The following is a 25487-nucleotide window of genomic DNA, read 5'->3' on the forward strand; positions in this document are numbered from 1 at the left end:
CCTCAGAGTGGCAGCGACTGGTTGTACAGCTGGTCATGACCACAGACTCTGGATGGACATCCGCCCTGCAAGACGGGGGCCACTTCCTAGTCATTTGTTTTCTGAGTCTCCAAGATGACTTCGACACCCTCTTCTCGAGCTCCTGACTTCCTGTGTGTACAGCCACACTCACATCCTTGCTCTCAACTCGGAATGTCTCTAGTACTTCACGGAGAAGCTGAGAACCTTACCGGCCCACTGGCAAATCCACGGACCTGCCCACTGCTCCTTGTTGCGTTGAAGGGAGTGTCCCTGTCCCAGCACACGCCCGTCCCCGTTTGTGCTCTGCCTCCCATTCTTCTCTTCCACACGGGTTTAAGTGTTTCCCCTTCGCTCCACCCCACCATTTTCCCCCATGCTGGAATGGACAAATATGATGGTTGTGCATGTCTGCAAATTGCTTCCACGACCATCCTGGCTCTAGCCACTGCCCTGTGTTTCTGCTGTCCTTTGGGAAGGACGTCTGCACACCTTTGTTTCCTGCCTCCTTGCCTGTCTTTCCCTGTGCCCGCCCTGCAAGCCGCTCTCCTTTCTTAGCACTCCATACAGACTGCTTTCTCCGAGTCTCTTACAAGCCCCTGCGGCCAAACCCAAGGACGTCTCTCTCCACATCTCCCTGGACATCTCCACAGCATCCCACAGAGATGACTGGTAACTCTTTCCTGAGACTTTCCTCTCTTCACTTACATAACATCATGCCTTGATTTTCTTTCTCCTCTTGGTCACTTCTCTGGACACTTGAGTGACTGTCCTGGGCCAATATTTCTTCTTTCTAGGTCTCTCCCCAGAAAATCTCATGGGCCCATATTTTAAGCTCCCTGGACACAGAATTCGCAGTCTCTCACCTCCCTCCCGGACTCCCCCTGAGGAAGGCCCCCTGCTGGCTGCTTCTTGCCATCTCCACTCGGGTGTCTAATAGGCATCTCTGGCATCACAGAAGTCTGGCTATGTTCTCTCCATCTCAGTAGAGGGTACTTCAGGGGTCGAGCCAAAGCCTGGAACTATCCCTGACCCTTCTGTCCTCACAGCTGGCTCCCTGGGAGAGCTGCTTCTCCATCTGGGTTGCCACCATACCGATCCAAGGCCCCATCCCCCCAGGAGAGCCGCAGTAGGTTTTGAATTGGCTGTCTCATTCCCACCCTCACCAGCCCATACTCTAATCCTCACACAGTCAAACAGCAATCAAGTCCCACTTACTTCCGCTCTTCAGCGGTTTTCCCATTATACTTGGAATAAAATCCCAAATGCTTACACTCAGGGCTGGACAGCCCCCTGGCCCTGAGCTTCAGTTGGTGTGCAGTTACCTGGAAGGTGAGGATCGGTAAGAAGGGGCAGAGAGTGCGGTATTGGTATGTGTGGTTTCCCGAGGGCAGGCTTTCTGCAGCCCGGCCCCCTCCACGCATACTTCCTGGTCCCAGTTCCCATCGCAGACTCTCCTCTCCTCCTTCCCAGGCGCCTTTGACTTCCACTCCCACATGTGTGACCCCTTCTCAGTCCCCCTGTCCCTGGGGGTGGCACTAACCTTAGCAAGGTGTTTGTGACAAGGGCTCACACTGCAGCCCACAAGGCCCATTGCTGTGGCCCCACTTTATCCCACTGTGGCTGCCAGACCTCCTTGTCACTGCCTGCTCCGCCCCTCCCTGTAACCCACCAGCCCCGAGACCTCATTGTCTCCTCTAGTGACTCTGAGGGGCTTCTTGAATGATCTCAAAATTACGTCGTGTGCCCTGGGTAAGCAGGCACCTTCTCCCCATGTACCAGTTGCGTTTGACCTTCATCTCCCCTTCTCGTGCTCCATGACTCAGCGTTCCAGTGCCCCGGGCCTGATACCTTGAGTGATTTCTGTGATGTTCCTGTGATTGCACACACTTGCCTTGTTTCTGCTGCCCACGTGTTGCCCACTTGCATTGCCACGGGCTATGCAGTGATTCAGGCCCTGGTCAGTCTCCTTGCGGACCATGCAGTAGCCCACAATGGCTGTACTTGGCCTCTAGTCTTTGAGTTAGGATTGGAGCTGGGCGTGAGATTAACCAGACTTCCCAGCTCTTGTATCTCCTTTCCAGTACACCTTGCACTAAACGGCCAGAGGAATCTTCTGGGAGCAGAGCTCCTGTTCTTTCACTCCCCCAGTGACCTCCCGCCTTTGCCCTAGAATAAAATCCAATCTCCTTACACAGCACACACCCCCCTGATGATCTGGCCTCAGCCTCCCTTCTCCGGGTTCTTCTCCTTCAGGTATTGAAAGAGAAAGTATTCTAGCCTAACTGAAGTTCCTTTTCTGTTTTCCATCTGGGGTATCCCACCCCACCTTCCAATCTGTCTCCAAACCCTCCTTGGACATCAAGACCAGCAAAGGCCACATCCTTCGGGAAGTCTTATCTCCCATCTTCCCTGGAGTTGTGACTCATGCAGGTGCCTTGCCTTTCAACCTCAGTGGCCAAGGGGCTTATATCCTGTGCCCAGTGGCTCAGGGGTGACCAGTCCACGGTACAGCCAGGGGCTGGGAGAGAAAATCTGGAGCCATCAGTTCTTTCTCTTCCTTTTACTGGGATTGAGCTAAGAACCCAGAAGAGGCGAGAATCTCAGTAGAGTGGTTGTTAGGTGTAGAGTGTTTGTGATCCTGCCAGAACACCTAGAAGCCCCGGTTAGAAGAGAAAAGTATGAGTAAGAAAAGGAAGCAGGACAGAGAGAAGCCGACTGGGGATTAGCGGAGTCCTGTTGATGACACTGTGTTGGAGTGAAATCTACAGACTCCTGCTGTGTTGCCCTGAGCTGCCAGGATCCCAGAACATGGTGCTCCTGCAGCTTCCGTGCCCTCTGGCTCCCATCCTTGTGTTCTGACCCATCCCTATCTCCCTGCCTGCCCCAGCATGTCCTTATCAGTAACAGAAGAGTGGATTAAAACAACCCTCCAGCTCGGGTTCCGGGTTCGTATCTTTTTCTGATAACTCCCTTTCCCATATTTGGTAGTATACCTTATCTCTCCAACTAACGTTTTCAAAATCTGAAGGTAAAAAGTACATCCTGTTCACCTTAAAACCTTCCCAGGGCCTGGCCGTATACCTGCCTTATGATAGGTAATCAGTGAGCAATTCATTGAACGATTGAATAAATTTTTAAAAAGTTTTTTAGGGGCGCCTTGGTGGCTCAGTTGGTTAAGCGTCTGCCTTAGGCTCAGGTTACAATCCCGGGGTGCTGGGACTGAGTCCGGCATCAGGCTTCTTGCTCAGCAGGGAGCCTGCTTCTCCCTCTGCCTGCTGCTCCCCCTGCTTGTGTGCGCTCTCTCTCTCTGACAGATAGATAAAAACTTCCCAAAAAAATTTTTTTGAAGATTTTATTTACTCATTTGAGAGAGAGCGTGAGAGAACAAGCACAGAGGGAGGAGAAGCAGACTCCCTGCCGAGCAGAGAGCCCAATGTGGGGCTCGATCCCAGGACCCCAATCATGACCCGAGCCGAGGGCAGACACAACCGACTGAGCTGCCCAGATGCCCCTAAGTAAAAACTGTTTAAAGTATAAATAACAAGTGCTTTTTGCACTTCCTATAGAGATTGCCCATGCCCTGGTCAATTATTTCCTTGTGGTTTCTAAGAAAAATGCAGCTCACACCCAGGCACATGCATCATGGTAAGAGTACTTGAAGAGCTTTTTCTCAGTGGAGCAGGAGGCACAGTCCTATTATAGGAGCATAAATCATTCAGTTAGGTTTTGTTAGAGTTAATGTGTTCAATCTCACTCCCTCCTGTTTGGACATAACAAAAACATAACCCTCACTCCCTTCCTAAGATCTCATTTGCATTCCAGCTTTTTAAAATTACAGAAATTTTTGCTAATTTTTTTATTTTTTTAAAGTAGGTTCCACATCCCCTGTGGAGCCCAGTGCCAGGCTTGAACTCACAACCTTGAGATCAAGACCTGAGCTGAGAATAAGAGTCAAGTACTTAATCGACTAAGCCACCCAGGTGCCCCAGAAATTTTGTTAATTTTTTCACTGATCCTTGCTCATGAGTGTAATAATTGCTACGTGTGTTTTTCCTTGTCTCAGTAGAGTTGAGACATGACAATAATAATGCTGCGTGTTTCATGTCTTCTTACCCGTTGAAAGGAAAGCCATAAGTAGATAATTTTTGGTCTTTGCCGTTCTGTTCTATAAAATTAATATAAAACTGAATTTATAAAAGCTATATTAAATTTTGGTTCTCAGATTGGTCATGTATAGGTGATTTTTTTTTTTTTGTGGATTCAGAGGAGAAAAATCAGTTTGTATTTGATCAGAAATGTAAGTACCGTAAGTCTTTGAATTTTAGCATGTTGCTCAGATGTTACAATGTGTCACACACTCCTGAGAAAAGGTGGGTGGTGTGATGATAGTTCAGTAATGAAGCTTCTCACGTTATGTGTATGGTCTTAGGTGATGTCGCCCCATTGCTCAGTTTTGTGTGACACTGAAGTCAAAGCTTTCAGAGAAGGAAGGCTGCTGGGTGGAGATGAAAACAGAAGAGGGGAAGGAGCCCATTGTTCTCATTAGTTAGATGCTTCATGCTTCAGTAGATGTTTTTGTTTTGAAATGTTTATACCCAGGTAAAGTAGACTTAATAAACACATGGAAAATGACAGTGTTCCTAGAAAAATAAAAAGACTGCTCACTTGTTTTCTCCTCTGTAGGTTTGGTATTTGTGTAAATTCTGAGCAGTTGGCCTGCAGCTCTGGCTCCTAGAGCATCCAGCAGACCTTCATGGGTCTCAGAAGTGGGGCATCTTGTTGACTCCGAATTTGAGAACATATATGAGGGTATCATATCGTGTACACACACACACACACACACACCATGGAATAGTACTCAACCATCAAAAAGAATGAAATCTTCCCATTAGCAATGATGTGGATGGAACTAGAGGGTATTATGTTAAGCTAAATAAAGTCAGTCCAAGAAAGATAAATATCATATGATCTCACTCATATGTGGAATTTAAGAAAGAAAACAGGTGAACATAGGAGAAGGGAAGGGAAAATAAAATAAGATAAAAACAGAGGGGGAGGCAAACCATAAGAGACTCTAGGAAATAAACTGAGGGTTGCTGGGGGGGAGGTAGTTGGGGGTTAGCATAACAGAGTGACGGCGGGCCTTAAGGAGGGCACGTGATGTGACGAGCACTGGGTGTTTGCACAACTTATGAGTCACTGAATTCTACTCCTGAAACTAATAATACACTCTAAGTTAACTAAATAAAATTTAGATAAATAATAATAAGATACCACAAAGATGCCTTTGAGCCTGACTTCTCCGGAGATGGGGGGCACCAGTAGCACCCACTGACTTCTGGTCCCCAGGGCTCCGCTATAAGCCCTACCCACCTCATCCACGCCACACCCTGCACTTCTCCGCTCAGTGACCTTACTCTTAGCAATGACCTCACCACGTTTCACAGAGAGGAGAGGCCACCGGGGAGAAAGATGGCTTGGATGGCTTCTCTCTGGCCTTGTGATGTGCCTGCTGTGTCCTTCCTCCACCACCAGCCCCTTCTCTCTAAGGTTGTTCTGCCCTTTATCTCCTCCTCAGGCCCTATGGTTTTCCTCCTGCTCTCCCTCAGCTTCCTGAATGGCAGCCTGCCATTCCAGGAAAAGGCCTTCATAACCCCCCTTCCTCCTTCAGGTTCCACCGCATTTCTGTCCTCTCCCAAACCGAAGAAGAGTGGCCGCTGGGGGCCTCCTTCTGGGTCCTGGTCGCCCCGTGGGGGGCTTGGCTGGGCTGAGCTGTGAAGACCCAGGTGTCCTCCTGGAGGATCACTTCCCACTCGTCAGCTCCTTGCCCCTCTGGCCTCTTCCCACTCTTTCTTCTCTGCCCTCCTGTCCGCCTCCAGCTACCTCTTCAGTTTCTATCCCAAGGCCACTGTCTTTACCCGGCATTCTGTTGCTTCTCACATGAACCCCTTTGTGACAGCCGCTTGGCCCACCTCCAGCCCCTCCGCCAGCCATCAGAACTGGGTGAGCACAAATGCGATCTTCTCCTCCCATCCCGGGAGCCCTGCCGACACCCCTGTAGGCCGCCTCCCCTGCGGGGCCCACACAGCCTGCACCTGGCTCCTGGAGTTCCCCCCACCAGCCTCCCCCATCTCAACACGCTGGCCCTGCTTCCAGGTGTGTGCTCCTTTCCACCCACCCCCACTCTGCCTCCAGACATGGTTAGGGATGCCACCCACAAAGCTCTCTCGAAGTTTCCTCTACTTTTTTGCATAGAGCTCCTCTTTGGGTGCTTAAAACACTGTGGTAATTAAGCCATGCCCATGAAGCCTTCTGTACTCCTGAGCCCCGGGACAGCGGAGCCTTTGTCCTCTCCCTCTTCACGTATCCAGTGCCCCTTGCAGAGGAGACTCTGGGTGCATGTCTGGATCACTGTCAGGATGCTCAGAGCATCTGGTGCAGTCGTTCCCAGTCTGGGGCAGTTTTGTCCCCCAGGGACGTTGGGCGGTGGTGTCTGGTGACTTTTTTGGTTGTCACAACTTTGGAGCTGCTGCTGGCATCTGGCAGCTGGAAGCCAAGGGTACTGTCAGCTGTGTTTCAGTGTGCAGGCACCCCTCCCCCTCTCCCAGCAGCTCCCGGGCCTGAAACGTCAATAGGGCCAAGACTGAGGTGTCCTGACCTCGTCAGAACATAGATCCATGGCATTTGGACTTCGTGAGCTGCTGGATATGGTTGATCCTTCCATGTAGTTCTGTAAATCTTGTTGAGCACCAGCGACGTCTAGAACACCGTGCAAGATGTTGTACAGCCCACCTGCTTTCAAGGAGCTTCCGACCAGAAGGGGAGAGGAGATGGGAAGTTTGTGTTTATCCTGTACCTGTTCTGTACGCGGAGGCACTGCCAGGCATCGTACTTGCACGCTCTGACCTAGCATCACAGCAGCCATATTACGAGACAGGCATGATCCACACCTGTTTTAAAGATAAAGAACCTGAAGCCCAAAGTCACTCAAATAGAAGATGGCAGAAGAAAGATTTAAACGTAGAGCTGAGTGATTCCCCTGATCCATGATCTCATCTCATGGTCCCTCTGATTTAGGGAGATGTATACATTTCTAAATAAACCTAATACAGGGCACAGTAAAATCTGTGCTGGAGGGGCGCCCGGGGGGCCCAGTCGGGTAAGCATCTGCCTTCAGTTCAGGTCCTGATCCCAGAGTTCTGGGATCAAGCCCCTCCAGTCCAGCCCACTGCTCACTGGGGAATCTACTTCTCCCTATCCCTCTGCCCCTCCCCACCATTCGTGCTCTCTCTCACACAAATCTTTTTTTTTTTTTTTTAAATCCATGCTGGGGAAAGATATAAATAGCATTTAGAGGTTGGGGTGGGATCAAGGACATCTCCATAGAAGAGCTGGGCTCATAGAGAGGAGAGGGTTCTTTCGTCACAAGATTGTTGTAAATATTAAGTGAAATAGTATGTGTATGAGAAGTTTGTGGGGGCACTTGGGTGGCTCAGTTGGTCACGTGTCTGACTCTTGGTTTCAGCTTGGGTCATGATGTCAGATTGAACCCCACTGAGCACAGAGTCTGCTTGTCCCTCTCCCTCTGCTCCTCTCCCTGTTCTCTCTCTCCAATAAATAAAATCTTTTAAAAAAGAATCTGTAAATTCTTATGTCTGAACTACACCTCTCACTTACAGGACAGGAACTGTAGTAGTCTGGGTCTGTGCTGGTCTGTAATTGTCCCCGCCCTCATTGTTTGCTGAGTGGTGACCATCCATTGAAGGTCTCTGAGCAGAGAAGGAATGTGACCAGAGTGACCTTGGGAAAGTCCGTGTGTCCGTAGATAGAGCAGCAGAGGGGAAAGGCTGGAGCACAGTTAAGGCAAGGGGTAAGGTAGGGTGGAGGCAGAAAAGGAGATGATGCTGGAAATGATGAGAGGAAATTAGCCAGTCTGGGCAGTGAGTGGATGCTCAGAAAAATCAAAGGGGAAAATGATGGTGGCCTGGAAGCAAAGCTGGTGTTGAGCAGAATGGGGGTGTGGTGAAGTGGGAGAGGAAGTAGGGATGGTGTTGGGAGTGCCTGCAGGGCATCCAGGTAGGGGTGTCCGGAAGGCAGAGGAAATGCAGACATGGGGCTTGGAAGAGCATGGGGCAGACAGGAAGGCCACCGTGGAGGGCAGTCAATAAGGTAAGAACCCAGAAACAGAGGAGGCAGCTGAAAGCAGCCCCGTAGGAACTGCTTCATCCGGAGGTGGGAGGAGAAAAAACATACTTGCAGAGGAAAAAGCTGGCTGACTTGAGCAAGTAGCATGCGGGACTGTGAACGCCAAGCAGGAGGGGTTTCTGGGCGGGGGTGGTGAACAGTGTGGACCATTGTGAAGAGGTCAATGAGGAGGATGGCCGAGAAATAGTCATGGGCTTGCAGATTGTACAGTCATCCATTGACATTTCCGAGGGCGGTGTGTGGTGTGGGTAAAAGCCAGATGGTTGGGGGTTGGGCGGAAGGAGAGGAGGCATTCCCTTAAGGGGACAGCAGCATTGAAGTCCTGTTTTGGTGTTAATTTCCTAGATGAGGAAGGAATGGGTATGTTTGTTGGCTGTGGAGGAAAAGCCAGTGGAGAAAGATGATTGACAAAGGCAAGAAGTCTTACAGCATCAGAAGCAGAAGTTGGGGTAGAGGCTTGGGTTGACCCTGGAGGAAAGCAGGGACAGAAGGCACAAGAAAAGAGGAAAGAAAGAGATTTTGGAGTACCCAGTGGTTTTGGTAGCAGAGGGGCTGAGCATCTGGGGATGGGGATAGAACCCCAAGTCTGAGAAAAACAGAAAATTTGAGAACCTGCTGTTGTGGGGAATGCGGGAGAGGCATCCAGAAAAGACCTAGCCAGGCTTGTCCCCTAGGTTGTCCCAACCCCAGCCAATCACACCTCGTCCTGGAACTGCGGAAATCCAGCTGTGCTGATAGAGGAAGATAGGCGTGATGACATGACTGCCCCCGCCCCAGCCACACACAGACACTTTCATTCCATTTACACTGAGGCCTAGAGTAGCTTCGACCCTTCCCTAACTTCTCGGATGCTTCTTTGGTCATTTCAGCAGGCAGAGAGAGGTCTTGCCTTTGCTCTGTGTCTGGGGGTGCGTTTGGTCCCTCAGCAGACAGGGATCCATGTCATTTTGGTCACAGCTTGTGTCCAATCAGCTGGACAGGCCACGTCCCTGGCTAGTTAACCTGCCCCAGGCATCACCTCTGTTTGCCCCCCACCCGCCAGCCACAGCAGATAGACCCCAGATGTCTGGCTCGTGACCAAGTCCTCCTGCACAGAAAAAGAAGGGGAGGCAAGAGCAGGGGTGGGGAGGAGAGAGAGTTGCATCTCCCACCAAAATGCATGATATACCAGAGAACAAGGGAAGGCTGCAAGTCTGTTAGAGAGAGGAGGGAGGGAGAGAAGGAGGGGCAGCCAGTGGCCCCTGAGAGCCGAAGAGCGGCTGGGTCTGGGGTCTTCACATTCCAGGCCAGTCCCCATGAGGGGGTCAGTATGATTCCCCCTTCACCTGTCAGCAGCCGCCCTTTTCCTGAGGCCTGGAATGGGGCAAGTGTCCCACCCTGTTGGGCCTCAGCCCTCATGAGGACAAATCCCTCTGCCCTGTCACACGGTAGACTTTTCTTCTTATTTAGCAAGTTCGTTTCCCCCACGTGTGTAACCCAGGCGAGCACCAGCAGCATTGTTTAGATTAAAGAACAGTAGAGAAAGAGAAATAAGTTCTCAGAAAGTCATTATAACTGACAGCCATAATAGGAGCAGGGAAAAATGTTACGTAGTTGGTGGTGAGGGTGTGAAAAAGAAAAGGTTGGCTTTTACTTTCTATCTCCAAGCGCAGCAGAGAGAAGAGCAGAGAAGCAGACTACTCCTCTTCGGGCACGGGGACTCCTGGGGGGTGCGAGGTATCCAAACTCTATGCAGACCGAGGAGGGGACAGGAGGAAGACATCAGTCTTCTGTGACATCAAAGGAAAAGACCAGACTGAGCAGAGCTGGAAGTGAACAGAGACAGACACTTGGAGGCTAATGCACGACCGTGGGTTGTTTTGGGGGTAGAGATGCCATGGGGCTTTGAGACCAGGGTACGTATCTGTCCAGTTAGTTTCAGTGGAGGTGACAGAAAGTAGATAGGAGTCATGACTTTTAGGCATCTGGCTCCCAGGGGCCTGAAAGTGGGGCCTGTGCTTCACGGAGTGGAGAACCAGTCATCTGAGAACTCGGGTGATTTTTAGGTGGTTTGGGGCGCATCTCATTCTCTGCTACCTCAGTGGTACTCACTCCAGGTACCCCAGATGTCACATCTGTCAGGCTCCTGCAGCCTTGCTTGTAGGAAGAGAAATGTGGCCTCTTTGGGGCGCCTGGGTGGCTCAGTTGTTAAGTGTCTGCCTTCAGCTCAGGTCATGTTCCCAGGGTCCTGGGATTGAGCCCCGCATCCGACTCCCTGCTCTGTGGGGATCCTGCTTCTCCCTTTCCCATTCCCCCTGCTTGTATCCCCTCTCTTGCAGTCTCTGTCAAATAAATAAAATCTTTAAAAAAAGAGAAAAAAAAAAAAGAAATGTGGACTCTTTGGTATCTTTGAGCTCTGAAACACCCTTCTGCTAAAACCCTTTTGGATAAGCTTATTCCCCATTTGAGACTTTCTGATCAGGGTTAAAAGGAAGCCTCCGGTAGGTAGGCATAAAGACCATGGGCTCAGACAGCCCCAGACCTGGGCCAGGGAGCCCCCAACTGACCGCAGGGGAAACCGCAGGCCCCCCCGGCAGGATGTGACCAGCACACTGGGGCGGATCATTGCTTTTGAGGAACGGCTCTTCTAATCCACAAAAGTGTGTAAGTGCCACCACAACTTCCACTTCTATTAATTTGTGTCTTCAGGATGTTTTTGCTGGTTTTGCGCAAAACGACTTAGCACCTTGACGTCTTGTGACTGTCGCCATAGCATTAAGGGAAAAACAGGTTCGGGTTCTGCAGTCAAAACAACATCTGGAGCACACGCCGCAGACGATGTCTCCGCGGGGAACTGTCTGCAGGGGCCCCGCCCGTCCTTCTGCGCACAGGAGCTGCGGGCAGCGATGGGAGCATTTCCACCTCCTTTCAAGAGCCTCCTCCTCAAAGAGGCAACATAATGGGCGATGAATAGGGTGCCCCCCACCCCCAGAGACCAGATGCCACATGGCAGCGTCTGCGGAAGCAAAAGCATTGGTTACTGTTGGGCTCTTGTTTGCAATTCTTGTCCGGGCTGCCCGTGGAATTCCCTTGCTCTGCCTCCACTTGGTCTGTGGAGGTAAAGCAGATTTTACCAGAAGACTGAGGAGGTGTTTGTAACAGTCTCAGAGGGTATCGCTTGCTTTGTTTACGTAAAGAGATGAACCCGTGTGGACTTCCTTTCCTAAAATGTTGCCCCCCTCCACGGGCAAATGCTGGGCAGTGAAAAGCTCACTCACAAATAATACTTGGAAAGCTTTTTTGTTAAAAACCTAAATAACATCCTGTGTCAAAACAAACGTGACAATGGGCTATTATTTCTAGCCCCATAATAGCATGTTGTCACATCTCTGTGCCCTGCGCCAGTGGGGGAGGGGCGGAGATGCGGGGACCAGGGGGAGGGGCGGGGGAGGCGGCGCGCTGCTGCACCGAGAGGCGCTTCCTGGTTGCTGGAGATTTATTGCTCCTCTGGGAGGTAACTCAGAAGTTCATTTCTGCAGGTGCCCGGCCACAGCCCCGAGTTCACTTCCAGAGGAGAGCTCTGCGGCTGCCTGAGAACACCAGCTACAGCGACCTCACGGCCTTCCTCACGGCCGCCAGCTCCCCGTCCGAGGTGGACAGTTTTCCTTATTTGCGAGGACTGGATGGAAATGGAACAGGTAATTGGAGTCTGTTCTCTTCTCAGCGGGGGTTTCTGTGTCTGAATTTTTGCATGTGGCTCGAGGCGTTAGGACTAACTGGAAGAACCAGAGTTGTGAAGTTGGAGCGCGTTGGAAACGGTGTTAAGGGTTCCTGTGTACACCACGGCGGAAATACATGTGAATACGTTGCTCTCCTTCAGCCATCCTGCCTCACGTCCCTTCGGAGCTCCCCTTTGGTAGACTAAATGTAATTCAGAGAAGTGCTTTTAATTGAAGTTGGGGTTTTCCCCCCCAAAATATAAGGCTCTCTGCCCCTTGTCCCACTTGTCCCTGGAGTGGGTGCCCCTACAGGGATACCCAGCCCCTCCCACCCAGGGGTCACAGCGGGGAGGAGAAGAGGGGCAGTGGCTCTGATACAGAGAGGCAGGACAATGGGCCTTGTCATATCTAGGAATCAGGAGCATTTAGGAGCAGGAGCCTCAGCTCTCTACCGTGTGCTCATCGAGCATTTTCCCACATCTTCCCATTCTCTGCACTGTTCTCTCCACCTTGATTTGGCAAACAGCGGTCAGGCTTTGATGTTGATTTGAATCCAGGCCTCTAAGTCAGCTCGGTCTGTGTCACCCTAGAATGGCCTGACACAGAGCTAAAAAATCAGAGAAACTAAAAACCAGCAGCCAGAAAGTATGTAATAATTCCTTACCGGCAAAAAAGACTGGCTCTCAGCCAACGGTGCCCTTGGCACTCGCTGGGTCCCTACTCATCGGGATTGGAAAGTGGAGGATGCGGAGGTCCTGAGTCATTTCTTGTCTCCCTTCTTCTTTTCTTGACACTTTGGACTACTCACAACATAAACGTGAAAACTGGAGTCTGTTCTGGGCGAAATCCCACTAGGTGAGGAGGTGACTGCATTTTCCCAGAAACGCTTTTATTGAATTTCCCTGATTTGTCCGGTGCTTTCCATAAATGGATCTTGGGTCCTTCTGAAAAAGCTTGTACACCTGCAGCATCTGATCCATTTTGTAGAATGCTCGTGAATTTCTGGTGACTGATCAAAGTGACCTGGTAATTGGTAACTCCCTTTTCGCCTGTTGCTGGCACCTGCTTTCAGAAATGGTTCTTCCCAGTTTTATGCATGATGAAAATGCAATTAAGATCAGTAATTGGCCATCAGATAAAACTGCATGGCAGTCACTTTAAGTAAACATTATTGGAGGAAATGTTGGCTTTTACTTTAAGTGTATGGCTCGAGAAGAAAAGTCGTATTTCAGGGAACACGAAAAAGTACAATTTGAGACCATCATACAACCTCCTGCCAGTGTCCCCAACAAATGGTGCACAATCACAAAACCCTAACTTGGAGGGATGGCCTCATTCCTCAGAGCTCATTAATTTTTCTGTGCCCCACTTCCAAGAGCTCTTGAATAAATTATGAAACCCGAGATGATGAGGAAGGGAGAAGAACACAAAGACATAGAACTATTGATTTTAGTGGGGTTTGCTTTATTTTAAAATCACTCTGTTATTTCAGAGGAAAGAAGGAAGGTCTTCAGAAGGTTGCATGCAACTTCTTCTGATGTGGAAAGAGGAATCAGAAACTCCTTGAGCGCTGCCAGAAAGGCAGCCACCCCTGGGCATGTTGGTTCACACCTGTGAGGGCAATAGGAGCGGGGGCTTTGCTTAGCACCCCGACAGCTCGTCAGCTAGGTGCCTGTCTCTGGTTTTGTGATGCAGAGCCTCTCTTCCCCGCAAACCCCACACTTGCTCGTGGCTGGGCCAGAAGCGCGGCCTGGCCGGGCCCACACATACCTATGAAATGGTGGGTCGTAACTGGAGTCTGGGAATGGTAAATGGAGGCCGCGAATGGGACTGGAAAGGGCTCTGAAGGCTGGTTTCCTCAGAGTATTCTTGGTTGTGTCCAGTCAGTGGGAGTTTCCAGAGTTGTAAATAGAACAACTCAGCCAGATGGAGGTTTGGCCCACTTTCTCATTCGTTCCCCTGCGTCCACCTGCTCCACAGTATCCTGGTGTCACACGGGGCAACCTCATCCCCCACACGGGTCAGAGATGCTACACTTTCCCGGCATCACACTCCCCACTTTGGTTGCTAAGAAGGCACACCACTGCCCTCTGACATTCCCAAGGGTTTTCAAGGAATGACTCCTGCTAGTAACTCCAGGAAGACAGAGAGGAGTCGGTAAAACGACTAACAACCGGCAAAGCTGGTAACAGAAGTCAAAGCCAGAGAGAACCCTAGATACTCTCTGAACCGAACCCCTCATATTACAAGGGATGGGTCGGAGGCCTCCTAAGCTTGGTCCAGTGGTGCTGCCCCTCACCCTGCTGGCTTTGCCTGACTACTATCTTTATTCGGTCATGACAGGAGCCTGGTAACATCAGGAGGGAACAAAAAGGAAAGACCTTATTATATACAGACCTCAGTGCTTTGTCGCAGTCTTAGAATAAGGCCTGGAAGGGAAACAATTGAGCCCTTCCAGAATAAAGAGAGTGGGAGGGTAAAGAGAGAGTGTTTGGTAAGGCATAGAGTAGGAGTGGACATTTAGCAGGGCACTGAGAAAGAGAAAAGAAGCCTCAAGAAATCGGGTATCACTGCCTACGGTGTCTTCTAATGGAGAGCTTTTAAAAGAGCCTTAAATCACATGAACCTAATGTATATTGCTTTAACTAAGATGCCCTTTTCTGCAATGCTGTACTTACTTCTGAATGTTTATAGCTGAGTCTGTTTTCTTTCCATAGGCTCATAGGAAAGCATCTAGTCCAGATGATGCAGATAAGAAAAACAAATCCCTAAGGAGCAAAGTAACTTGCCTGAGGCCACGTGTGCAGCTAGAGGGGGGCATCGGGTACTGGAAACCCGGCTTCCTGGATGAGGAGTGTGCAAAAGAAAAAAGGAAGGGAGAATTCCTGAGTGGGCATGAGGAGGCGGAACTAAGTGGGAGGCAAGGATGGGTGATGAGTCTGGAAGGTTTTTCTAACCTACCTGCTGCTTCCCTCTGCGGACCTCCTGCCTCGGGTTTGCTGGCGGCAGCAGCACTCCCCAGTTGAGAATGTATGTCCAAATTGTTTATACCAAGTCTAGTGAGTTCCTGAATTTCCCTTGGTTTTCAGTTCTGTCTCATCCAGAGAGTCTAACAGAACCTAGAGAGGTACATGGTAGACCTGGCTTTTTACTCCTGTGTCTTCTTGGGGCAGTTGGTACGTTTAGGTCTCCATCCAGAAGATGCTTTGACCAGAAATCTGGTAAATCCTGGGTTTGGATTTTCTTTACCCTAAAGTGAAATGGCCAGACTGCAAGATTTTAGAACTTGAACCTGATTCCAGGATAGACCTTTTAATAAAATTCCCATCATCATGCCTTTTCCTTCAAGGACAGAGATGGGCATAAATTGTGAAATGTAGCACTGTCATGACCCGTATATACACTGCTCTATGAAAGGTTTAGCTATAACTGGTGTTGAACCCTAAAATTCACTTAGATTCACTTTAAGTGTTTATATCTAGTCCTAAGTTAAGGTTTGCATTAGCTCAGGGAGTTGATGGGTTGGTAAGTATCTAAGTACCTTAATAAGAAATCCTATAGATTATGTTCTGATGGAGCTTACATTTTTTTTATCACCATGCTTTTGTCATTGTGCTCAAGATTTAAAATTATAACAGAAAACATTTTGTGTGATATTATATTTCACTGGAGAAAAATTATCCTGAAATGGATTACTTAAGTATATAAATATAATATCACTGTCATAAGCATTCCCTGATTTATCTATAAAGTAGGCAGTCATTAAAGCATCGGCTCGGGTAAAAGGCCTCTAATGTAGAATAATTGGGGTATTAAATTCCTTTTAAACAGATCAAAATAACAATGGCAACTAAAATAACTCATAAATATTTCAAGTCCAAGTTTTCAGTAGTTTACTTTTAGTAGAAGCATTCCTTGGGGAAAAAAAAAAGAACCCCCCCCCCTTTTTTTAAGCAGTATCTAATGTAAAACATTTGGTTTCACAATGGGGCTCTGCCAAATAGTTAACACGTGCATGGAGCTGACTTTGTCTAGGAATTGATGTCAGGGATTTCTGCACATCCCGTCCTCTCACTTTATAGATGAGTCTTTTCCTTTTGAGGCCCCTTTTTGAAAGCAAAGCACTGCAGTGTATTTGGAGTGGGCAAACCTGAGCTTGGATCCCAGACAGACCCCCACGCCCCTGGGGCCAGCTCCTATGACGACTGCCCTCCCGTCAGCCTGTTGCTTTTACATATAAAATGTGGATTTTGCCTGCCTTACAAAGGCGCGGTGAGGATTTTAGAAATGCCAAGTGTTTACTACAGTCCCTGGCGTGTAGGAGGCACCGTACTTTGTGAATGGTGGGTGCAGACGGTGGCCTGAGCCCTACGTAGGTCCCTTCTGCACGTGTGATGGAGAATCCCTCTTGCTTGCAGGAAATGGCACCAGGTACGACCTGACCCCAGTCACAGCCGTCAGCGTCCACTTGCTCAGCGGCGATGGAACGCCAGTGCTGGTGGATGGCCCCATTTATGTCACCGTGCCCCTGGCCACGCATAGCAGTCTGAGGCACAATGCCTACGTGGCGGCGTGGCGGTTTGACCAGAAGCTGGGTAAGCGAGACTCCGTGATTGGCTAGCAGGTGACTTCATGACTGATGGATTTTCTTTTAAGAAGCCTGTTCAAGTCTCCTTTCCTTGCAGGTACTGAATGCACTGTGCGGTTTCTGGCCGGTGAAACTCACGCCACTGGGCCATGCAGGTGCACTCTCTGGAGGGTTCTCTTGCTTTTGTTTTTGTGCTACATGTAAGCTAACTTACTTGAGTCTTTAAAGGTTATTAGAGCTAAAATCAGCTCCGTTAATCTTTAACCTTTTATCCTGTGAAAGTTCTATCATCTCTCTCGGTCATGTGGTTTTTAAGTTAATGAAAAAGGAAAAACATTGCCAACAATGTCCCAAAAGAGAAACTAAAGTGAGCCATAATCCCCCTACCTAGAGGAAAACCACTCATCGAATTTTGCATTACATCCTCCCGGTTGTTCCACCGTGCACGTACGTGACAGGTTTCTGTTGCTGGATGACAGATTGCCTCAAGACTCAGCAGCTTCGAACAACACTGAGCATCTCTTAGCTCACGTTTCTGGAGGGTCAGGGGTCCAGTCACAGCCTAGCTGGGAGGGTGGTTTCTGGGTCAGGGCTGCTAGCAAGCTTGCAGCTGGGCCGCCAGCCAGGGCTAGGTTCATCTCGGGGTCCGGCTGGGGCTGGTGACGCGCTTGCAGTCCCGCAGGGCTGTTGCAGACCTTGGCTCCTCACCAGCCTTGGTTTGTCGGTTGGAAGCTTCCGTTCCTTGCCCTGGGGGTCCCTCCATGGGGCTGCTCACACCGTGGCAGCTTGCATTCACCGGAGCAAATGACCCAAGGGAAAAAAAGTAAAATAAAACACAGAAGGACAAGTGGACAAAATGGAAGTCACCCCAGTCTTTTACAGCCTAATGTCAAAGGGGCACACCGTCACTTCTTTCCCAATGCTGTTGGTCACATGTTGGTCAGCATTTCCCAATGCTGTTGGCCCAACGTGGGTACAGGGTGGGCTGGACCGTACATGTGTGTGAACGCCAGCAGGTGGGGATCCCTGGGACCCTATTAGACTGCCTTCCACAGAATATATTTTTAACAGGAATGGGATTACATGCTGTACACTGTTCTGTAACTTGCCTTTAAAAATCACTAGCATATCATAAACATCTTTACATAGTATCCGCTGTGAGTCCGCAACCTCAGAATTAATGATTGCGTAGTATTTCATTATGTCAGTGTGTCGTAACTTGGTGGCCCTGTGCCCTAGAACTAGAGAAAACATTACTGTTCTTACAGGGCTGGGATAAATATCTTTGTAACTAAATCTTTAGGCGTGGCCATGATTATTTCCTTAGGATAAAATTTTAGAGGAAGTGATGCTGTTGGATTAAAAATGTATGAAATTCTAAAGCTTTTAATACATCTTTCCAGACTGTTCTGTAGGAAGTTTTATAGTTGATGCTCATCACAGCAATATGGGCTCACATGTCTGTGTGCTTGGATTTCCATACCGTCTTCATTCTTACACCCCTTGGGTATTCCATCCCTTGAAAGTCAAGCTTGAAAATACCAGTTTTCAGATGCCCTCGTCCAGGATCTTAAAGCATTAGACTTTGCATAAAGATTATTGGGAGATGTTTGATGTCCAGTGTATTTTCAAAGATACCTAATTCCATGAGTAGTCAAATCATAGTTCTGGGAATTTATATTTGAAAAGAAAATGCCTGTTGGGTGTCTGGGGTTTGGTGGGGTTTGGTTTTGTTTTGTTTGTTTTATTTTGTTTTGCATCCAAATAATTACTAACAAGAGCCATAAGTGTGTGGTATTCACTGATTTTACTAAAGACATACTAAACTTGACGTTGATGGATGGACGGTGCCATTGTATTAACATACACTGCACTGAGATAGGCTACCACCGACATGTGTACTCCATGACTTAGTCGGGACATAAGGAGCCCAGCACCTCCCAGAAGCCAACAAATTGAGAGGGGCCTGACTAGGAGAATCTCACAAGCACACAGGAGAAAGTAGGAAGGAGAAGGGAGACATCTGGCATTTTGTATCCTGAAAACCTAGGTCTGCTCTTGTAAAGCTGTAAGTCCCACCTTGGGCAAATCCCCATGCCTGTTTTCTCATTCATATAAGACGTGTGTTCATCGAGGCTCTTATTTCTTTGTATATTCTGCTTTTCTCCCTTCGACCTCCCAGTTGGCCGCAAACGTGCCCAGGCCAGTGCTCTGGAGCAGCAGCATAGCATGTGGTTAAGAGCAAGTGGTCTGGGGGCACACTGGATTAGAACTCCGACTCTGTTACCCACTGGCTGTGTGGCCCTGAGCAAGTTACTTAACCTCTCTGTGCCGGTTTCCTCAACTGTGAAATGATGATGATAATAACAATACCTAATGTTGTTAAAGTGAGTGTACTACACAAAGTTCTCCAAAGAAATAACCAATAGTGTGTGTGTGTGTGTGTGTGTGTGTGTATGGTGGGTAGGTGGGGAAGTAAAGGAGGAAACAGATTTATTTTAAGGAATTGGCTTATACATTTGTGGAAGCTGGCAAATCCATAATCTGTGGGGTCAACGGGCAGACTGGAGACCCAGAGAGGAGCCAGTGCTGCAGTTTGAGCCCAAAGGTAGTCTGCTGGCAGAATTCTCTCTTTCTTGGGGGAGGTCAGTCTTTTTCTTAATGCCTTCAACTGACTAGATGAGGCCCACCCACATTATGACGAGTAATCTGCTTTACTTAGCCTACTGATTTAATATTGTTAATCTCATTTTAAAAATCCCTTCACAGCAACATTGATATGTGCTTGACCAAATATCTAGGGACCATGGCCTCGCCAAGTTGACACAAAAAATTAACCACTCCAAGGAGAAAATGAATTAATGGCTGTAAGAGGCTTAGTAGAGCACCTAGCACAGAGCAAGGACATTGTAAGAGTTTATAAAGTAAACAGAAGTCTCCCTATCCTGTAGAAAGCTCTCACAGACTGTGCCCTCTAAACCTCTTAACCCAGATCTCTTGAAGGATTGTTCTCCATGTGCTGCTTCCATTTCTCAGCCCATCTTGATCCTGTTCCTGCTACCAACTCTTGGGAAACAGGGTCACCAAGCAGCTGCACGACTCTGAAGGCAGGTGACCTCCTCATCCACTTTGATGTCTCTGCAGCGTTTGAAGGGCTTCCTTCCTTATGAAGGGCCCTCCTCTGTTGACTCTCTGACTCAGTTTCCCCCTGGGTCCTCCTCGTCTGCTGGCTGCTAGCCTCTGCCCTCTGCCCAACTACTACTTTACCTTATATCACTTTCTGGGTCATCTCACCTCTTCCCTCATTCCCATGGCTCCCCATGCACCCAGGTCCTGGTTTCTGTTCTGTGTTTCTGACCTTCCAGTAGACATCCATTTATGAATGTGCCACGGGAAAGTCAAGTCCAAGATGCCCAAAATTAAGGCTTATTAGTGAACTCTCACTCCAGCATCTAAACCTCTTCATGTTCCCTCTCTTGGTTAAGGATATCGCCTACCAGACCATCAGAGTAGAAACCAGAGAGTTGTCCCCACTTTATTCCTGCAGCCACATCTGGTCCTGTGTTGCTGTCAGATCAGCATTTCTCAAGCTTTCCCTCTCTCCATCCTCTCCATGTTACTTCTGCCTCGGTTCAGACTCTTACCCCGTTTTCTGCCCAATTCCTGTAGCTGTTGGAGCGCCTTCCATCTCTCTTCCCTCCACTAGGTCTTCTGTATCGCTATGTAGGTTATTTTTCCAAAGCACAGACCACTTTCCCACGTGAGATTGTCCCCAAGCTACTCAAAGTGAACCAGTCCATGCTTCTCGGGCACACAGATGCCTTCAGAGCCAGCCCCTGCCTATCACTCTGCCTCATTTCAAGCCACTGTCTTCTGCACACCTGCATTGCTACAGCACCAAACTGTGTGCTCTTCCCCTCACCCAGCTGCGTTACGGGGTCCCCATAGCTTGCCACATTATGTGGGCGGGATCTCTCTTTTCAAATCCCTTTCTCCAACCCCTCAACAGCCATGTAGCCCTTCTCACTTAAATTGTATGTATTACAGTGATACTAGAAATACATATGGGCAGGGCCTTGCATTTTCTTAGTTATCAGGGCAGTTGAATGTATTATGAAATAACATTTGTACTTAAGAGGACTGTCTACAGAGAAGACAATCATATACATATGAACAGAGAGATGCATGTACTGTGCTCATGGCAGTCCTTGTGAAGCCGACAGGAGGAGTCAGAACCGGAGGAGATGGCGACAGGGTGTTGGAAGCAGAAACTCGAGTGATGTCCTTTGACTATGGAGGAAGAGGTCACAGGCCAAGGAACACAGGCAGCAATGAGAATATTGAAAAAGGCAATGCAACAGATTTTCCCCTGGGAGCCTCCTTCCTCCAGAAGGATCCAAGCTTATGGACACCTTGACTTGGGCTCAGGGGAACTGACTTCAGACCTTTCAGTTCCAGAACTACAAGAGAATACAGTTGGGTTATGGTTTTTTTAAAGATTTTATTTATTTATTTGACAGGCAGATCACAAGCAGGCAGAGAGGCGGCAGAGAGAGAGAGGAGGAAGCAGGCTCCCTGCTGAGCAGAGAGCCCGATGCGGGGCTCGATCCCAGGACTCTGAGATCATGACCTGAGCTGAAGACAGGCTTTAACCCACTTTAACCCCCAGGCGCCCCTAGTTGGGTTGTTTTAAGCCCTTAAGCGCATGGTCATTTATTACAGAAGCCATGGGAAAGTAACACAATACAGAAGTGCATGAAAACAAATGTACATTTTTAGGAAGTCTCTGAAATATAAGTTACCTGATTCTCTGCCTTTTCTCTGGAAATAATCCCCACTGCATCAAGCCTTTTGCTGTCGGGAAAGTTCATTGTATACGTGGTTTATTTTCACTTAAATGGTCTTTTTAAGCTAGCATCTACTGCGAGAAATTTAACTGCGAACTCCCGGCTATAACAGCTTGTATGGTGCCCCAGAGAAGTCAACATTTGCATAGGCATTAAGAAATAATCAAATGAATTAAAATATGCTTTCAGAAAACTTTAAGAGTGATGGACATTTCGATGAAACCGTATGTTCTTTAACCTCCTAAACTCAGTAGAAGTCTACATATTTCATAAGTTGGGGTTTTTGTTTTGTTTTCTGGTTTTTTTTTTATTATTAAGGTTCTTATTTTGTTATACTTAATCAGTAATACCATTATTCAAGTAAAAATTGAGTTATCTTAGTTAAAGAAAAAGTTCCAAGACAGTATTATCAGATCAGGAAAAAAGTAGGAACCCATCTTAGGCATAAAATACTACTTACTAATTAGTAGCTGTTTATGGTTAATTCACACACAATAATCACTTCAAACCATTTTAATACTTTAAATTATGTGCTTTTAAGGTAAATCAAAATATTGTAGTTCCAAACTGTTTAACAGCCAGATACAGTAATCTGTGACTCCATTAAGAATTATTCACCTTGGGGCGCCTGGGTGGCTCAGTGGGTTAGGCCGCTGCCTTCGGCTCAGGTCGTGATCTCAGGGTCCTGGGATCGAGTCCCACGTCGGGCTCTCTGCTCAGCGGGGAGCCTGCTTCCCTCTCCATCTCTCTCTGCCTGCCTCTCCATCTACTTGTGATCTCTCTCTGTCGAATGGATGGATAAAATCTTTAAAAAAAAAAAAAAAAAAGAATTGTTCACCTAAATCAAGGTCGGCAAACTACAGCAAAGCTAAGAATGGTGTTTGCATTTTTAAATGACTGAAGAAACAATCAAAAGAGGAGGAGTATCTCATGGCATGTGAAAGTTATATGAAATTCAAAAGTGAGCATCCCTAAGTAAAATTGTATTGGACATTTTGGACTGACTGACTGTATCCTCCTTCCCCAAAGTTCCTCAGTTGAAACTGTAACCCCCATGCGTTTGGAGGTGTGGCATTTGGGAGTAATAAAGGTGGGGCCCTCAGGAATGAGATTAGTGCCCTTGTGAAAGAGACCCCAGGGAGCTCTGTCACCCCACCTACCATGTAGGACGCAGCAAGATGCCATCTGTGAACTAGGAAGTGGGATTTCATGAGACACTGATTCTGATGGCGCCTTGATCTTGGGCTTCCCAGCCTCCAGAACCATGAGCAATTAATATGTGTAATTCGTCAGCCACCAAATACATTATTTTTTTTAAAGATTTCATTTATTTATTTGACGGACAGAGATCACAAATAGGCAGAGAGGCAGGCGGGGGGCGGGGGGGGAGCAGGTTCCCCACTGAGCAGAGAGCACGATGCAGGGCTCGATCCCAGGACCCTAGGATCCTGACCTGAGCCGAAGGCAGAGGCTTTAACCCACTGAGCCACCCGGGTGCCCCACATTATTTTTTTTTTTATAGCAACCTAAAGGGACTAAGATGCTGGAACACAACCATACCCATTTGTGGATGGTCTGCATGAGTGCTGTCTCATTACGCCCATGGAGCTGAGTGGATGAGACAGAGACTGGATGTCCCCACAAACTGAAAATACGTACTGACTTCATACAGAAAAATGTGATCCTTGATCTAAAAGGCCTGCAACAGGGAAGCTCTTACCGTTCTAGTATTAGAATGTAGATTCTAGGGGCGCCTGGGTGGCTCAGTTGGTTCAGCATCTGTCTTCGGCTCAGGTCATGATCTCAAGGTCCTGGGATCGAGACCTACATCAGGCTCCCTGCTGCCTCTGCCTGCTGTTCCCCCTGCTTGTGCGCGCTCTCTCTGACAAATAAATAAAATCTTTAAAAAAAAAAAAAATTGTAGATTCTAGCTCATGGTCTGCAGGCCCGAAGTGGAGGTGCCTGGTACGGCCACAGTCCATACTTCCTGCCATCCGGTAGCCCTCCAGCATTGTGCCAGGAGTGAGGATTGATGCTCAGAGTGATAATAGCTTTGTTATAGGGTAAGACTTCAAACTCTCTAAAGAAAGATGAAATCGCTTTTACTCCCATGGGACTTTTATTTGAAAAATAAATCCACATGTTAACACTAACTTGAATACCACAGTCCGTGACTGCCAGATAACCAAAGTGTACTCATAAGAGAGGGACCTAGAAGGACTCCCTTTCAGACACCGTTAGAGTGGACTCCGTATTTGATGCCGCCATTTATCGCTCTTGTCTTCTGCTTTCTTTTAGTGGCTACAGTTGTCTTTTTTCTTTCTTTTGGAACAAGCGAGAAATTTTCCATTATACAAATTAGCATCTCCACCCTTCAACCCACATGTTCGTCGGAGGATGACCTAATAGATCAGCACTCTGAGAACACAAGTAACGTTGGATTTTGTTTAGTATGTTACAGCAGTTTGAATTGGCTCATTGTTACGTGCCCTTTCCAAAAAAAAAAAGCTTTTTTTTAAGAAGTGCAGCTTGCATATACTAGAGTTCAGACCTTTGCTGTATTTACATGCAGCACTGAAGCCTTGATGCTGCAAGGGGGGGACTTGGTGTAGTGAGCACAAGTCTTTCTTTTGAGTAGTTAGCAGATTTCTTGAGCTTACGATCTTCTAATGGTGCTCTTTTGCAAAGTAGAACAATGCCAATGTCTGTGTCATGGGTGGGAAAGGGGGAGGGTGTCGTGGACATGCACACGTCCTCATCAGTCACGTGTGGGGGTGCAGTGTGTCCTTTGGAGGAAGTGGTTTTCCTGTCCGGGTCTGGCACATGAAGTTTCACTGGTCCTGCTGAGTGCATCATAGCTGAGGCTTTCTGGGCGGTCCAGGAGCATTCTGTCCGCTTGCTTTTACAGGCATTTGCTCTCTCGTCTAGAACTGGGACAGCAGATGGCTGTCCGATGTTCCCGGTTGTCAGACTGTGATCTGACTTGATGCCCTGAGGAAGGGTCACTTCTGAGCATGCAAACCAGGTCAGTGGTTCGGATTGAAAGTGACTGAGTGACATTGGCCAAGAAATCAACCTTTCGGTTTCTGGATGTGATGAGTTTCTGCCATTTAATGATCAGTTGGGTTACTGCATTTGAATACTCTCATACTAACAAGATGACAGAAATAAAAGCATCTTCTAAGTGGAGCTACATTGTAGAATCCAGTTTTAACTGCCTTCCCAAAACACAGCCTGCAGAGTGTGTGTGGGTTGCTATAGAAATGGCAGTTAGTGAACCACCTCTTAGCATGCCTGTATGGTGCATATGTAGCAGGCAGTCAGGATCCCCTCTCAGAGCTGGCCTGGAGGGGCTTGGTCTCCGCTTCAGACGGTGAACGTGACTGCCGATCCCAGGCTCTCTGAATTAGTCCATTTAGGTAAGTTAGACAGCCTGCCCTCCGAGGTGGAGCTTGATTTAAAACATAGATCTGGATGTTTTTTCCATTTCATTGTATTTTTTGGTGGGGGGAGGTAGGGATGGGAGTTCTTATAGCACCAAATTATGTTTGGAACTGGCAAAAAAATGAACCTAATATCACTGCCTTATCTTCTTCTCTATCCTGAGCCCCACGTCAGGAGGAAAGGTGACCTACCGAATACTGAGATGTAGAGCCTGAATTACAAGGATAAACTATATTATACGGGCTGGGCAAAAGTTAGAACAAAAGGAGTTCATGTTTCTAGCAATTAAGTGCATATTTACTCGCGTGATATTAATTTTAGAACCATACATGCCATCGTTTATTTTTTCAAAAAGAACAGACTCTGGGGACACCTGGGTGGCTCAGTCAGTTAAGTTTCTGCCTTCGTCTCAGGTCATGATCCCAGGGTCCTGGGATCGAGTCCCACATCAGGCTCCTTGTTCAGCAGGGAGCCTGCTTCTCCCTCTGCCTGCCGCGCCCCCACTTGTGTGCTATTTCTCTGACAAATAAATAAATAAAATTAAATTAAAAAGGACAGACTCCGTAGGAAAGAGTACCACAAAGAAGGAAGCAGACTTACCTAATCTTAAGTGTGATGTCAGTAGATCCTTAAGAAAGATGGTAAGAACTGGGCGCCTGGGTGGCTCAGTGGGTTGGGCTACTG

General features: G+C 48.1%; 1 protein-coding gene and 1 long non-coding RNA gene across 3 annotated transcripts in view; one reads left to right on the forward strand and one right to left on the reverse strand.

The window, feature by feature from the left end:
• The window catches only part of FAM171A1 (family with sequence similarity 171 member A1), a 127861-nt gene that overhangs the window by 81474 nt on the left and 20900 nt on the right, over positions 1-25487 (forward strand). Inside the window, exons 4-5 of the mRNA XM_032880918.1 lie at positions 11745-11903; positions 16343-16519. Coding sequence (XP_032736809.1) covers positions 11745-11903; positions 16343-16519 — 336 coding nt within the window. The remainder of the gene's footprint in view (positions 1-11744; positions 11904-16342; positions 16520-25487) is intronic.
• LOC116881239 lies at positions 14510-20951 on the reverse strand. 2 transcript variants are annotated; one of them, XR_004385375.1, is made up of 3 exons: positions 20704-20951; positions 15065-15174; positions 14510-14692 (listed from the first exon to the last, which is right to left on the reverse strand). It is a non-coding gene; the product is annotated as an uncharacterized LOC116881239 (long non-coding RNA). The 2 variants fall into 2 exon arrangements; XR_004385376.1 differs by having other exon boundaries at positions 14510-14767.

Source organism: Lontra canadensis, unplaced genomic scaffold (genome assembly GCF_010015895.1).
Source record: "Lontra canadensis isolate GAN:19392208 unplaced genomic scaffold, GSC_riverotter_1.0 scaffold72, whole genome shotgun sequence".
Lineage (NCBI taxonomy): Eukaryota > Metazoa > Chordata > Mammalia > Carnivora > Mustelidae > Lontra > Lontra canadensis.